Below are 14,432 nucleotides of genomic sequence, written 5' to 3' on the forward strand. Positions count from 1 at the left end.
GATTTAGATTTCATATTTCTATAGTTTTTTACATTAATAATAATTCACCAATGATAAAATAAGGTTATACAAAATAAAAATCACGTAAAACTATTTTGGAAAATGGTTTTGCAATTTTAGGTTACAGCAAGAACAACCGAACACACACATTCAACAAAACGTGAATAAAAATAAGCGAAAACCAAACGAAACAATGATTGTTTATTCGTTCAAGACATGAAGCGATCGCGAAATGTATGAAATGACTGCATATGTTAATTCCCGTCTCTGTTCGGTTCTGTGCCTTTTGATGAATCCCACTGCTGGGCAAAGGTCTCTCCTTCCTTTCTCCACAAATCTCTGTCGAGGGCAGCTTTTCAGCAGCAGAGGGATTTCTATAAATCAGTCCTGTTATATATATTACATTGGAAATAACCCTGCATGGGGCCCTACATGAATTTGCAACGAATTTGTATAGGTTGATGTGCTATCGGCTGTATTACTGTAGTAATAATTCCACCGTATTCGGATAACTTATGGAAGTTGTAATAAAGCCGATCTTACTGATAAGTTTGGCTAAATTTTGTGAATGTGAAAATTGCAATATCTTTTTAGACGTTAAAGTTATATACCTACAAGTAATCTAGTTTTAGTTTATACATATTTTTTGAGCTGGTATAAGTTGTAACTATATCTAACAAACATCAAACAACACATTTATTTACAAATCTGTACTATATAAATTAATATCTCATAAAAAATCGATAACTACAATAAAAAAAACGTTATTATTCTTGCTTCTAAATAAATTATAATTATCAGCCTTTGTCCAGCCATATCCCACACGCAAACGGGCTATTTAAAAAAAGTTATTCAATAAAATGTTTAACAAATAGCCATCTTCGGCAGCAATTCAGCGTATTTACCTGAGACGTTGCTCGAGCGCTGCCACACCGCCGCTAGATGGCGCAGGTGAGCCCACAGCGGCGCCTCGCGCCCATGCTGTTAGTGCACCCGGAATGTACCGTGACCATGAGTACTGTGACAGTAACTAGCTATGCTACGTGACGACTTGTTCCATACAGAGAACAGGAAAGAAGGGGACTACTTAATTTGGTTGGTTTAACGTCACCGATTACAGCCTATAAATTAGGCATTTCAAATGAAAAGATGAAAGATTTGTGAAATGTTTTAAGAATTAACACAGTTTAAACAGAAAAGATACAATTGTCTCATTGAAATTCATAGCTATTATGTTTAAATATCACGATTGTGCAAATTAGACCTTATTACTCAGTGTTAAAGTTAAAAAAATTGTAAATAGTGCCCCAACAGTGGAAGTAATACATCAATTTGAATAATAAATAAATACTATAAGTAACACTAAGAAAACTGATATGAAATAAGAAAACAGAAAACAAATAAAATTTCAGAAAATAAATATAACATGAAGCCACAGTTGTGACATTAGACCTATATTCGAAACAACTATTTCTATCACAAAAGTGTTATGTCAGTATAAAAAACACGTTCCTATAAAAAAATATAAGATTCCCAAAATAAATTGCGATGTTCATTTATTTTTTGTACAAAGCTATTTCTAATATAAAATCTAACATCGATATTAAAACATGGTGATGATTGTTAACAACCGATGATTTTCGTGCGAGTGTCATGCAAGCGTGGAGCGATGCCCATCGAAACGTCGTGACTGATAGAAAAGCACTAAAATTCCTTAGCATATGCTGTACAAGCGTGTACCTCTGACATGTGCAAATTAAAAAGTTAAAATTTGAAATTGGAACATACCGGCGCAGTCTCCTCGATGAGCTGTGAGAGGGAGGACGCCTCGCCATTCTTCATTTCATTTGCTTCGGAAATCAAATGAGCTCGTAGTTGCTTATTCCTGGAAATAAAGTAGATTGCTAGTTAAACACAAAATTCCGCAGAAAAACTTGATTGACAGATTTTAGTTAAGGTCTCCAAGTTTTATTATCATATTCAAGTTTTGTTATAATCTTTCAAGCTTGAATGGAGAAGCATTTTCAAAAAAGTTTTACACACATATATATATATATATATATATATATATATATATATATATAAGTAGCAGTTATGTAAGTTTCAGGTCATGATGGGTGACCAAAATCATAGTGTCTCGCTCTACTATGACTAGACGTTAAAGTCCACCAATCCGCATTAGGTACGCCCCAGAGGCGTAAATATGACAGATGATATAAGATACATACCTGGCGTCGAGCTGCATGATGTGGTTGTGCGCATGCGCAAGCTGCGCAGTGGCTGAGGCGAGCCTCTCCTCCAGCGCCGCGGACTCCACGCACTTCACAGAGTACTTCTCCGACAGAGACAGAATCTCCCGCTTTATCTCTTCCATTTCTTGTCTGAAAATATATTTATTGTGATGTCAATATAATGAATGTGAAATGTCGTTGTTCGAACTCTCAAAACATTTTTCAGCATACATTGCTGGTTTACATTTCGGTAAATAAAAGCACTCATACAAGCTACGTAATGTTTATGCATTCGCGTCGGTATCTCAGTATGGATATCGAGTGTGGAGCCGGCATTAACCTAATTTACTTCTAAAGCGCAGATGAAAAAAAAGTTAATAGTTAATTATCTCCGTCACCACCATATTGAGAGCTGGGCATTCCCCCTCTTCATAGTCATATTCCTCATGGCTGAGGGTCGTAGTCATTACGTGGAATGAAACACACATAACGACTTTCTTGGCAATTAATGGAGTGGTTTGCCATTGCCTTCTCCATTTCACACACAAGTTGATAATCAACCAGAGTGCAGGTTTCCTCACGATATTTTTCTTTACTGGAGGCAAGTGGTGGTTTATGAAAACTTCTACACATGAGTCAGATTGGTATAAAAACTCATGTGACAACGTGACATTGAAGAACGTGAGTTAACGTAAATGTAAATGATTATTATTTTAATTAAACCAAATACTTTAAAAGGATACATAATGTGTAACGTTGTATTTAGCTAAATAAATAAATAAATGTGGCACGCGTAGGATTCGAACTTTTTCCATTCGGTTCACAGGCGGGCCTCTTAATGATTACACGTCATGAATACAATACTGACTGATGCCTGCTGGTGAGCTGCACCCTGTCGGGGCCGCCGGCGGAGGCGCTGAGGAACTCTGCCTTGAACTTGTCGACCTCGCGCCGCACCTCGCTCTCGTGCGCCTTGCGCATCGCGTCCAGCGCCGCCAGCGTCGCGCGCGTCTCCTCCGCCAGTGCTTGCTCCTTGTCTAACCTGAGAGTTTTACGCAAATTAGATAGGCTATTTGCCAAGCTGTCCAAAATCTGCTACATAAAGAGAGTGAAGCGATACGATGTCCAGGCGTTTGCGTTCAGATTCTAAGAAAGGCTGCTTTACAGTTGACTATACGGGTTTCGTGGTCACCGTTTTTGGTTTAGTCCAATGTGATTACATTGTGTAATGAAGTACATCCTTTCTAATGAAATACTTATCTATAAAATGTGGCATAATTTGTCAAGATATTTTCTAATGTGATGGTGGCGCTAGTGTGCGGCTAAATAGTACCTTAAAAATAACAAAGACGAAATTATATCAATACTTTATTTTTGACTAATTTATCAAGATCTAAATTCTCACGTAATTTATAATCCAAGATCTTCAACAGATCAGAACAAATCTATAAAATAGTGTTACCTGCTCTTTCGTTAATTTCTCTTCAAATCTCGAAGATTTCTCACATGTTTCTCATACAATATACAAGTCAAAACAAAATCAAACATTTCCACAACAATAATTTTCTGTTCGTTTTCTCACATGAAAGTTATGATATAATTCCCTTCTTTTTTGCCCGACTGCAAAGGTCTGTAGGCGAAGTGCGAGTTTGCATTTTACTTCTCACCATCGAATCTATTCTAAGTAAGACGCAGCGAACCAATCACATTGAAGTGTGGTTGTCGTTGCGAAACAATGGCGCAATGTGATTGGTTCGTTGGGTCTCGCACTAACCCCTCGGAACTTAGTGTCATATATGACACTAAGTTCACTCCACATGGAAACATAACTATATAATATATAATAAAACACATATAAAAGAAAGAGATAGCATACCTGAGTTGTTCTCTTTCAGCGCGGTGTTTCTCTTCCATCTCCCGCACAATGCGGCGGTGCGAGCTCTCCATGGCCATAAGGCCCTTCTCACACAGCGCGCGCAACTGCTCGATCTCCTGCTGGTAGCGCGCGCGCAGCCCGTCGCCGTGAGTGTCGGCTGCTACTGCACTCTGGGGAAGCAAAATACGTCTAAATGTAATATTATGTTTTAATATGTTTATTAAAGATGGAACTTTTTGTTAAAAAATAACAATAAAGTGTAAGAATTTTATGTTTGTCTGATAAGATTTACATCGTTCGTGTCATCATCGTGAGTGTCATGACTTATTCGGAATAATACCATAAAACAATTCGATTTCATTAGTACCTAAAATTCCGAAAATATAGATCAAAAACTAGTATATTAACCTGCTTTGAAATAATATTAGTTTTTTTTTTTTACCAAATGATAAGTTTTATTGTCATGGCTCATTGGTCAAACAATACAAAATTTCAGCTCAATCATCATACTTAGTACATACCGAACAAATATATACGATACAATACAAATACAATTGAGCTTTTAAAATATGTGTGTGGTAAAAGTTAGTGTCTCAAGATGAAAAAGGACGATTCAACCAGGTCTACCTGATAGGCGGCGCGCAGACTGTCGAGCTGCGCGGAGTACTCGGAGTCGAGCGCGGCCAGGCGGCGCTGCAGCGTGCGCGCGCGCTCGCGCAGACTCGCGCGCTCGCGCTCGTGCTGCGCCTGCAGCTGCGCGCGCGCGCGGCGTGCGGCTGATAGTGCGCCCGCTTGCTGCGCCAGCGCGCACTCGCCGCGCAGCCGCTCCGCTTGCAGCCTGCGGGCATTGTCACTGGTTACTGTGGTTTCGCCTTAGAATAGGAGCACGCAATATGAGTACTATAGTTCTCCTCACCTGTCCAGCGCGTCTTGTAGCTGCTTGCAGTGCTGGCACGGGACCAGCGCTTGCAGAGCTTCGACGCGGCGCCGCAGCGACTCGATGCGGTCTAACACGTTACTGGAGGGCTCCCCCTCCCCCTCACCCCCCTCGGCGCCTGCCTCCGCGCCCGCCAGCCGCCGCACCGCCTCCACCGCCGCCTCCACCCGCCCGAGGCTCTCGCCGATCTTCATCGAGTCTTCACTGTTACCCGAACAGTCACTAGAGAAGAGCGCTCGGCACTCGTTCGAGAATCGTTGGAACAGGTAGACGAACTCCGCCTCCTGCGCGGGGTCTGTCTCCAGCGACGATATCGCGTCTTCCGCGCATCGCGACGACTCTTCGCGCGGGGTTGACGCTCTGTACGTGCCCTCTACCACCGCCACCCGCGCGTCTATCAGCGCCTTCTGGGCCAGCACCTCCGCCAACTGCTGCAGCAGCACGCGGCTGTCCAAGCCAGGAGAGCCTTCTTTGGTTCGTCGGTCCATACCGAGACATTCTCGGTAGCGAGTGGCGATGTCTCGGACGGCGCCGTCCATTTCACAGCGTAAATGGTCGTGCGCCGCTTGCCACCACAGCTCCAAATCGGCGCGGTCCTGTGCTGTCAAAGTCAAGCGACATTTCCGGGAGTCGTCCAGTTGCTCTTCACAAACCTGAGCGGCGCGCCCGAGAGCCCTCGTGACCTCAGCCTGGACTAGTTCAGCTCCTAAAGCGTCTCTGGCGGCGGCCCACGCTTCGCGTACTCTTGCCGCTTCCACATTAGCTCTTTGTTGCTCGAAATCACTGTCATTTGGGGTCACGTAACTCAACGTCTCACACGCCAGCGCCGAACATAGCTCTGCCAATTTTTCCATCTTGAATTTATCAACCGCATCGGTAACTTCCCTTTGCGATGCTTTCAGAGCCTCTAAATCCGCACTCTGTAATATTAGTTCTGACTTTCTCAACTCCCGCGTATCCCGAGAACCATTAACGATGTCTATTTTCCGCGAGAGGATCCTGGCGAGGTAGTCTAGAGAACTCCTCGTGCTGATGATGCTTCTGGAGCCGTCACCGCTTATCTTACACTTAAGGTTATCAATTAATTGACTAGTTTCGGTTATTTCAGACTTTATTAATCTGGCGAAGAATCTGCTGCCGTTTGAAGACTCCAGGGCTTCTTGGATTCTGCTGACGAGGACGGCCTCGTACGCTAGTTTCTCAGCTAAGATTTCAAGGCTCTTTCGCTGAGTCAACTCCCCGGATTCATATAGTGCTGCTTTTTTCTTTGATATTTCCAACAGTTTGACTCTCAGCTGTTCCTCTAGCTGCACGACCACCTGAGCCACGCTGTCATTGACCTCGTGGTCAGGATTGTGATCACAATCTACGACACACTTATCAAAGCACTCTTGCAACCTTTTGCTCACGTCCGTCAAGCATTTCTCCATCGATTTAATACTATATTTTTTCTCGAGACTAGGCGATGGTGATCTCCTGGACTTAGCGGCTCGCATGGCGCTCATCTGGCAAAGGCACTCGTTAACCTTATTTCTTGAATGTATAACTACATTTTCGAGACTCTGTAATCTATCTAACAGATGTCTTTGTGACTGTGTGCCCACGGTGGAATTTTCGAGACTTTCGTTGAAACTTGGACTTTCAGTTGACCTATTAGTCGCTTGACTTAATGATTCACATGAATTTGTGAGGTCTCGTCGATTTTCTAAAGCCGACGCAACTTTGGTTTCGAGAGAGCTCAGCCGGACGAGCATTTTCATTGGTTCTGAACTGGTGGCGCTGTCCAAAGACTTCCTTCGGAGTCTGGCCGCTAGGCGTTTCATACGTTTCTCATCCGAGGTGGTTTCCGATTTGGACGATTTCTCTTTAGCAGGAGACATGCTCTTTGACGGCGAGTTTATCACCGGCACAGCTTCACCAGACTCTAGCATTGTGATTTTGTTTTCCAATTCAGTCAACTTTTCTTCCACTTCCTTTCCCAATGTAAATGACTCTCTTCCCTTCAGAGACAAACTTCGCCTCTTTTCTCTCGACTCCGTTTTCTGAATCTTATGTTTCAAGGTTCTAACTTGTTTATCAGACGCTGTCAGCTTCTGTGTCAAGTCTAGAATGCGCGCTGCCATGAGATCGATTTCAGATCTACTACACTGTTCTCTGAGTTTCATTTCATTTCTCAGCTTCATGTTAGTTAATTCCAGCTCATCATACATATTATGAGATTCACGGAGTTCTTTCTTCATAGATTTGATTTCTTGAATGGCCTTCATGAAACGACCTCGCAGTTCGACATATTCCTCAATTAATTGGTCTTTTTCTAACGATTCTAAGTTTAGGTCATGGTCCATATTCGTGAGGTCACTCAGAGAGCTAACACTCTTTCTTTTCTCTTTGCTGGGTGATTCAGCGGATAGGCGGCCTTCGAGTTCTTGGATTCTTTCGTATAAACCTTCATTCTCCTTGACACTCTTTAGCAACTTATCATTAAGTTCAGTCAACTCCGTCTGCAGTTGGACAACTGTTTCTTGCGCTGAAGTTAACTGTCGCGTTAGAAGTTCACAATGTTCAGTTGATTCCTTCAAGAAGTTTTGCGTGTCTCTTAACTTCGACTCCCACATCGTCTTGTCTTGGCTGTAAAGCTGTTTTATAGCGTCCAAGTTTTCAGCCTCTTTAGTTCTTACAGATAACTCTTCCTCTTTCTTCTGTAATGTTATCACAAGTTCCTCCATTTTCTGCTCTCTCAATGCTGCATCAGATTTAAGTTTTTTAAGTCTTGCAAGTTCCGATTCAGCCGCATCGACGTCGCTTAGAGCAAGTTTCAGTTGTTTGCGCAGATCGTCAATTTCGATGGATTGTTTGTCGATGGTAGATATGTAGCTGCGCTTGCGAGGTTCACTCGGCTTTTCGTTTTCGTCGACTTCGTCGGTCGGGCGTTCTTTGGTTCCGTCGATTTCGTCTTTGTTTCCTTCAGTTTTACTGGGCGTTTGATGGCACGCTCGAGCGCGTACCTTTTCTTTGACTTTAGATATTGGTGTTCGATTCAAGATGGGGGATGGTGGTGGTTGAGGCGCCACATCTCCCCAGTCAGCGCTGTCTCTCCTTCCACCTTCTGAAGCAGTTCTGTACTCTTCATCAGATGAGAACGGTGCTGATTTTCCAGTGATTGGTGTTACTGGTGTGACTGGTGAAGTAGATGATTCCGATGATTGGTCTACAGCGTCTTCGCGTAGTATCAACGATAGCGGCGCAGTGTCAGGTAAACCAGCTGTTCGTCTTATGGCTGATACCCAATTCGCTCGTATTCCCGCTGTCACCGCTGACAGAACGATGTGTTTGCCATCCCAAGTCTGGAAATACAACATATATATATAAGCAAAACACATTAATTTACATTTATGTCTCACATTGCTAGCTGAAATTTTAAATTTAAACTATACCATTATTATAAAGCGGTAAGCGTTTGTGGGTTTGTATGTTTGAGGCGGGTAATCTGCGAAACTATCAAACCGATTTCAAAAATTATTACACCATTATAAAGGGACATTATTCCTTATTATTGACGACCTCGGTGGCGCAGTGGTAAAGTTCTTGCCACTGAACCGAGAGGTCCCGGGTTCGATCCCCGGTCGGGTCATGATGGAAAACGATCTTTTTCTGATTGGCCCGGGTCTTGGATGTTTATCTATATATGTATTTATTATAAAATATAGTATCGTTGAGTTAGTATCCCATAACACAAGTCTCGAACTTACTTTGGGGCTAGCTCAATATGTGTGGTTTGTCCTCATTTATTTATTTATTTATTTATTATTATTCAAGATTGCGATAAGCTATATTTTATTTTGAAATTCCCACGGGAGCGAAACCTCGGGCTACATCTTGTTAATGATAAATTTAACCTTTATAGATGGCAAATTACCTCGGTCTCAAAAGCATATCCGGTAGAGGCTGTTGTCGGTAGCTCCACTACCCTGGCCACCCCACTCAAGTCAATCACTCCGTCCATTAATCCCCTGTGCTCTGCATGGGGATCCCTAAAATACAGCAACGCAGCTCCTCTCAGCACGAACCAGTGGCGGGAGTACCCCCCGGGCCCTCGTCTCTGAAGCCATCCTGCTCTAGCGTGGAGGAGCCTTTCAGCGGGTAGTTCCACTCTGCCTGGCTCTCCATTCTCTGTGGTTTCCACAGCATCAGTTGGTTCGCTGCCTTCGCTTGATGAACTGGAGCTGTTCTCTTCAGGAGGCACGGCGCCGTCTGGAGTTCCACGGGCCTGGAATTTTAATTGCTATAGTAAGACAACTTCTTCTTCATTAGTCGTATTCCTCATGGCTGAGGCTCGTGGTTATTACGTGGAATGAAACACACACAACAACTTTCTTGGCATTATTAATGGAGTGGTTTGCCATTGCCTTTTCCATTTCACACACAAGTTAATAAGAATCAACCAGTGTGCAGGTTTCCTCACAATGATTTTCCTTCACCGGAAGCAAGTGGTGGACGATGAAAACTACTATACATGAGTCAGATTGGTATACAAACTCATGTGGCACGAGTAGGATTCGAACTTGGGACCTTTCGATCCGCAGGCGGGCGTCTTATCCATTACACCATCACCGCTTCTAGTAAAACGACTACTGGGAATAAAATTCGTTTTGATCTAACCGGACATCGACTCGTGACCTCATGGACCAGGGTTAGAGGTCGTCAAAATTAAAGTTAGCTTCCTGCTAATGAAGTTTAGACGTCTTTAAACTAAGGTGAAGATATATTTTTAATACATGTATAAGACCTGTTAATTGACGTCCTTGGAGAAAAGGCTGCGGTGAAGTTTGTTGCGCCGCTTCTTCTTCACCTGCGCTTTGCAAGTCGGCAGTAGACTTTTGAATTTGATCATCAATGTTGAGGAGCGAAGATGCTACGTCTTCGGCAAGTAAAACTGAATCGATGAAGTCAAGAGATTCTTACCGGCAGTCGGTCGGGTGGTGGCAGCCTGGTGGGCCTCTCCAGAGTGACGGGCAGAGCCCTGCGAGACCTAGGTCTGGTCAGAGACGCAGCTATGTCCCGTAGCTGTTCGTCGTAAGGCTGATGCTGCAGTAAGGGAGACCGCACGACCGCACCTGAAAGTGACGAATCAATATTTTAACTTATTAGCTAATATATAATCTTGAATTAATTGAAACGTTGGATTAGTATTTCAAACAGTAGCATTCAACATTAACAAAATTCAACCGCCTGATCTTATTCTAGGGCGGAACCACAAGCCTCAATGTATTTTAAAAATCACACAAATTGAGTTAGCCCCAAAGTAAGTTAGAAACTTATGTTATGGAATACTTAATAATACTATATTCTAATATACATATATAGATAAAAATCCAGGTCCAGAACCCAGGTCTATCTGAAAAAGATCAATTTCCATGTTGCCCTGACCGGGGATCGAATCCGGGACCTCCAGTGTAGCAGTCCTCTGTGATGACCATTAGGCCACGGAGGTCGTCAATGGAGAATATTATTAGGTTTATAAGAGCCGGTGTATACCTAAGAATATTCTAATAGAAGTTTATTAACGCAGTACAGAGTCGGTACCCAGTCGCCCACATATGCGATATGATTGGTCGATAAAATTGCTTGCAATATTGCACATGAACATACATTCTATATCTAAAGGATATGCAATCATATTGCAGCGATAGAGGCGCGATAGAACTAGACCGATAGGTCTTTCTTTGAACTTTATATACTGTCCTCAAATTGTGAAGCATTATTTGGATTATTAATAATGGAAATTAAAACTAATGTGTAATCTACCTCTAAATTGACTATATCTAGACCTTATTGTATTTTTTATTGGTTTTGTCAAATTATAAATTTCGCTATTGGTAAAGTGAATCACGCCTAGCATGTTTTATGAATCTAGTTTAAAATGAGGTCCTGTGGACAAGCACGGCGCGTTCATTCCCATATAAATTATAAAAATAAATAAATTAAAAAAGCCATATTCATAGCCTGAGCTAAATGCTTAAAAAAGTGAGAAAGGGATTGCTTTAAATTTATTTTTCAAAAGGCCTAATTGCGTACCGTAAGTCCACGGGAGAAGTAATGCAGTAAATATGTTCAATAGTATGATAGTTACGATAAAGTATGACAGCAGGACGGAACGCTAGTAATACCTAAATTGCGATTTTACACAATTCCTGACGAAGAAAATCGTAGTTTCGATATGATACGCTGGTACGCCTATTGGTCGTCCCAAATACCTAATGTAGTACTTGCGAACTAATGTGGGTTGCATGTAGGGATGCTGCAAGTTTGCAATTACACGGACTTCACTAAAATATTCATGGAAGAGTTAAACCAAAAACAAAAGTACATGATAACTATGTACCTATAAGATTTATTAGATCCCTAATGGACCGCATTCTGTATCACATGACAATCCAAACAGCAAGGCTTAAAAAAACATAAATCGGAATATGTGACGGTCAAAAATATTTTTGACTAATCTTTCTCTCTCTCTCTCTCTCTCATCTCATTTTCCCAGTTACTCCCTCATGCGCATTAAATACACGTATTAAGCAATTCAAATTAGTTACTTTCCTACTTTTTCTCCTGAACTTCGCACGGTCTCAGACATCCTTAGTTGTCACAGCCTTACCTTTTATCACTCTAATTCTCTGACATTGAACAAGTACACAAGTATAATTTGTGGCCAGTATATTATAAACCCTATACAATATAATGCAACGGACCCTGAGCTCCGACGCTCAACAGCTAGGGAAGAAACCGATAAAAGCTCAGATGAGGGAGAGAATATAATGATATCTTTGACGACCTCCGTGGCCTAATGGTCATCATGCCGGACTGCAACACTGGAGGTCCCGGGTTCGATCCCCGGTCAGGTTAAATTGGAAAATGATCTTTTTCAGATTGACCTGGGTTTTGCATGTTTATCTATACGAGTATATGTATAACTCAATCTGTGTGATTTGTCCCTATATATTATATACTGTATCTCAATAAACATATCTAAACGAAAGCATTATCTGAACACCTGGTCACCCGAGTCGCGTGCGACTCCAACGATGAACAATATGCGCTCGCGTTCATAATGCGCTAATTTCGATGTGCCAAGTGGGCTGTGGCATTCTGTGGGCAACAATGCCGATTGCACCGGTTTCTCTACAGGAATGTTATTCAGTCATTTGTTCTATTACAAGCGTATAACATTGGTGCTTACTTTTTAAACTAGTAACCTCTTAAGATTAGGGAATTGACAATAAACAAACAACGTTTGTTCTACGACTAAACTCACACTTAAATCTTCAAGATTTTAAAGGTACATTTTGAGGCTATCATGGCCATGAATGAAATGGAGCGATGATAGAGAGAGAAACACTTACCATCATCCGGAGAGGGATTGTTAGACTCCGACCAGGCGTCCCGTCGCCGGGACCTGGCCTTCTCCTCACCGTTGATCTTGTCCCGCGTGGGTGGAGATGCTGACGAGACCGGCTGATCTGTGTACACTGGAACAAGTAATTCACAATTTGGTCAAAGGAAAACACAGAGAGCTGTATCCAGCATCTAATTAATTGCAGAGGTATAACGATAGAAATAGTAAAATCTTTTTAAAATTATACAATATTATTTTTGGCATTCCATGTAAAACACAATGTTTAATTTATGTCCTACTGGTGGATAATGGACGCCCTCCTTGGCCCTTGGTCACGTGTTCGATCCCCGGTCAGGTCGAATTGGAAAATAATCTTTTTCAGACTGACCTGGGTCTTGGATGTTTATCTATATATGTTAATACATACAGGTAAACCTACACCAAAATAATACAAAACATCACAAGCAACGATGCCCAAGAATAGGAAAACACATGGAAATTTCTCCGAACAGACACAAAGCCCATAAAAATAACAGAGTCCTCCTTAAACGAGCAACCGGCTGACCAATTGACCCCAAAGATGACCCCCACACATGACATTGCGTGGATATACCTCTACATGCCGGCCAAGGTCAGGAGGACTTATACCGGCCTAAAGCAGATTATTATAGAAGCCTTTCAAATGTTTTATAGCTGATTTCTACCTGAATACACCATAAAATAAATTTCTGTAGACTACAAATAATTATATAATTGAATGAAATTATTATTTATTAAAGTATTTCTTTCATTTTAAATCTGTTGAAGTATGTGAGCTATTTCAATAATATTATTTGCTAATTTAAGACGACAAAATTAACAGTGAATTCGTAGTCAAGCAATTACAGTCTAATGGTGATTAGCCAATCGCAACGAGGCAGTGACATTTGAAATTAGAATATTTCGATCGTTATTTCTAAAAGCATGGAATCTTTGCGTTTGCGCATGACATTTCACGGAGCGAGGCATCGCGTGCGCCAAGGTCAGGGATTGGTAGACCAGAATATAATAAGTAAATAGTTGAACCAACTGGTTTGGGTAATGGTTTCGGACGGTAATTATGTACTTGCAAACAAATGACCACAAGTGGAGAGCAACTCACGCGAATTCTTCACATATAAAAATACATTACATTTTTTATTGTGCAAGTTTACGCTAAGTGGGAAGATTTGAATTAAAGGTTGAATTTCAGCTTTCTCGGAAGGTTTTAAACTTGTCTAAATTAACGACTAAACATTCAGCATACGAATACCTGCAGAATACTTGAGATAACCCATCTCAATGTAGATCTCAGTTCGTGGGGTATCTTGTAACAAACAAATTCGTTATCCTATTTTACAGCCCTGTTGACTGTAACACAAGATGTGAATTAAAGCAACCTAACTTCCTTGCAACTGATCGAAAATGCCACCACCAGAAAATCATAATCGAGTTAATTACTGCTGACCATGAGCTTCACGGCGTCACAGCCCCGAACGCACCGCCGGAATATTCGGAGATGAGAGAGAAATTGTTTTTTTTTTTTTGTAAATCCCGAAAACCGCGTGCGCAAGTAGAATAACATTTATTAGAACGAAAAAATTTATTACTTATCATGTTATTAATGAACTGTTTCCAATCCATGCTTCAAGGACTGTACAACTCATCTAGGGGACGCATGCGCAGCGGGCGTAGATGATGTACTAGTTTCACTTCATTCATATGTATTATTTTTTGCCCGTAAATCGTGGTGGATGACATACCACTGCGCCCGCGCCTACTCGAAACGGGACATAAGGTTGTACCTAATGGTAAATATAAATTCTCTTGTTAGTACAATATTCTGCCTAATGGTGTCAAAATCAAAATCAAATCATTTATTCAGAAATTAGACCTTCACAGGCACTTTTTCACGTCATATCCTAAATTAAATGATGTTTACCAATGCTACAAACTAGTAGCATTTCGGAACGACCACTG

General features: G+C 41.6%; 1 protein-coding gene across 3 annotated transcripts in view; it reads right to left on the reverse strand.

Annotated features, from left to right (window-relative positions):
• osp (outspread) overlaps window positions 1-14,432 on the reverse strand; it is a 274,832-nt gene that overhangs the window by 2,606 nt on the left and 257,794 nt on the right. For 2 of the 3 annotated variants that reach the window (XM_053769378.2, XM_053769379.1), the window contains 10 exons: window positions 12,442-12,567; window positions 10,007-10,158; window positions 8,961-9,311; window positions 5,024-8,388; window positions 4,735-4,945; window positions 4,108-4,277; window positions 3,100-3,273; window positions 2,229-2,381; window positions 1,789-1,885; window positions 906-981 (listed from right to left, as the gene is read on the reverse strand). In XM_053769378.2, the coding sequence (XP_053625353.1) occupies window positions 906-981; window positions 1,789-1,885; window positions 2,229-2,381; window positions 3,100-3,273; window positions 4,108-4,277; window positions 4,735-4,945; window positions 5,024-8,388; window positions 8,961-9,311; window positions 10,007-10,158; window positions 12,442-12,567 (4,875 nt within the window). The remainder of the gene's footprint in view (window positions 1-905; window positions 982-1,788; window positions 1,886-2,228; window positions 2,382-3,099; window positions 3,274-4,107; window positions 4,278-4,734; window positions 4,946-5,023; window positions 8,389-8,960; window positions 9,312-10,006; window positions 10,159-12,441; window positions 12,568-14,432) is intronic. The other variant, XM_053769380.2, reaches the window with a different exon arrangement.

This window comes from Plodia interpunctella, chromosome 3 (genome assembly GCF_027563975.2).
Source record: "Plodia interpunctella isolate USDA-ARS_2022_Savannah chromosome 3, ilPloInte3.2, whole genome shotgun sequence".
Classification (NCBI taxonomy): Eukaryota; Metazoa; Arthropoda; class Insecta; order Lepidoptera; family Pyralidae; genus Plodia; species Plodia interpunctella.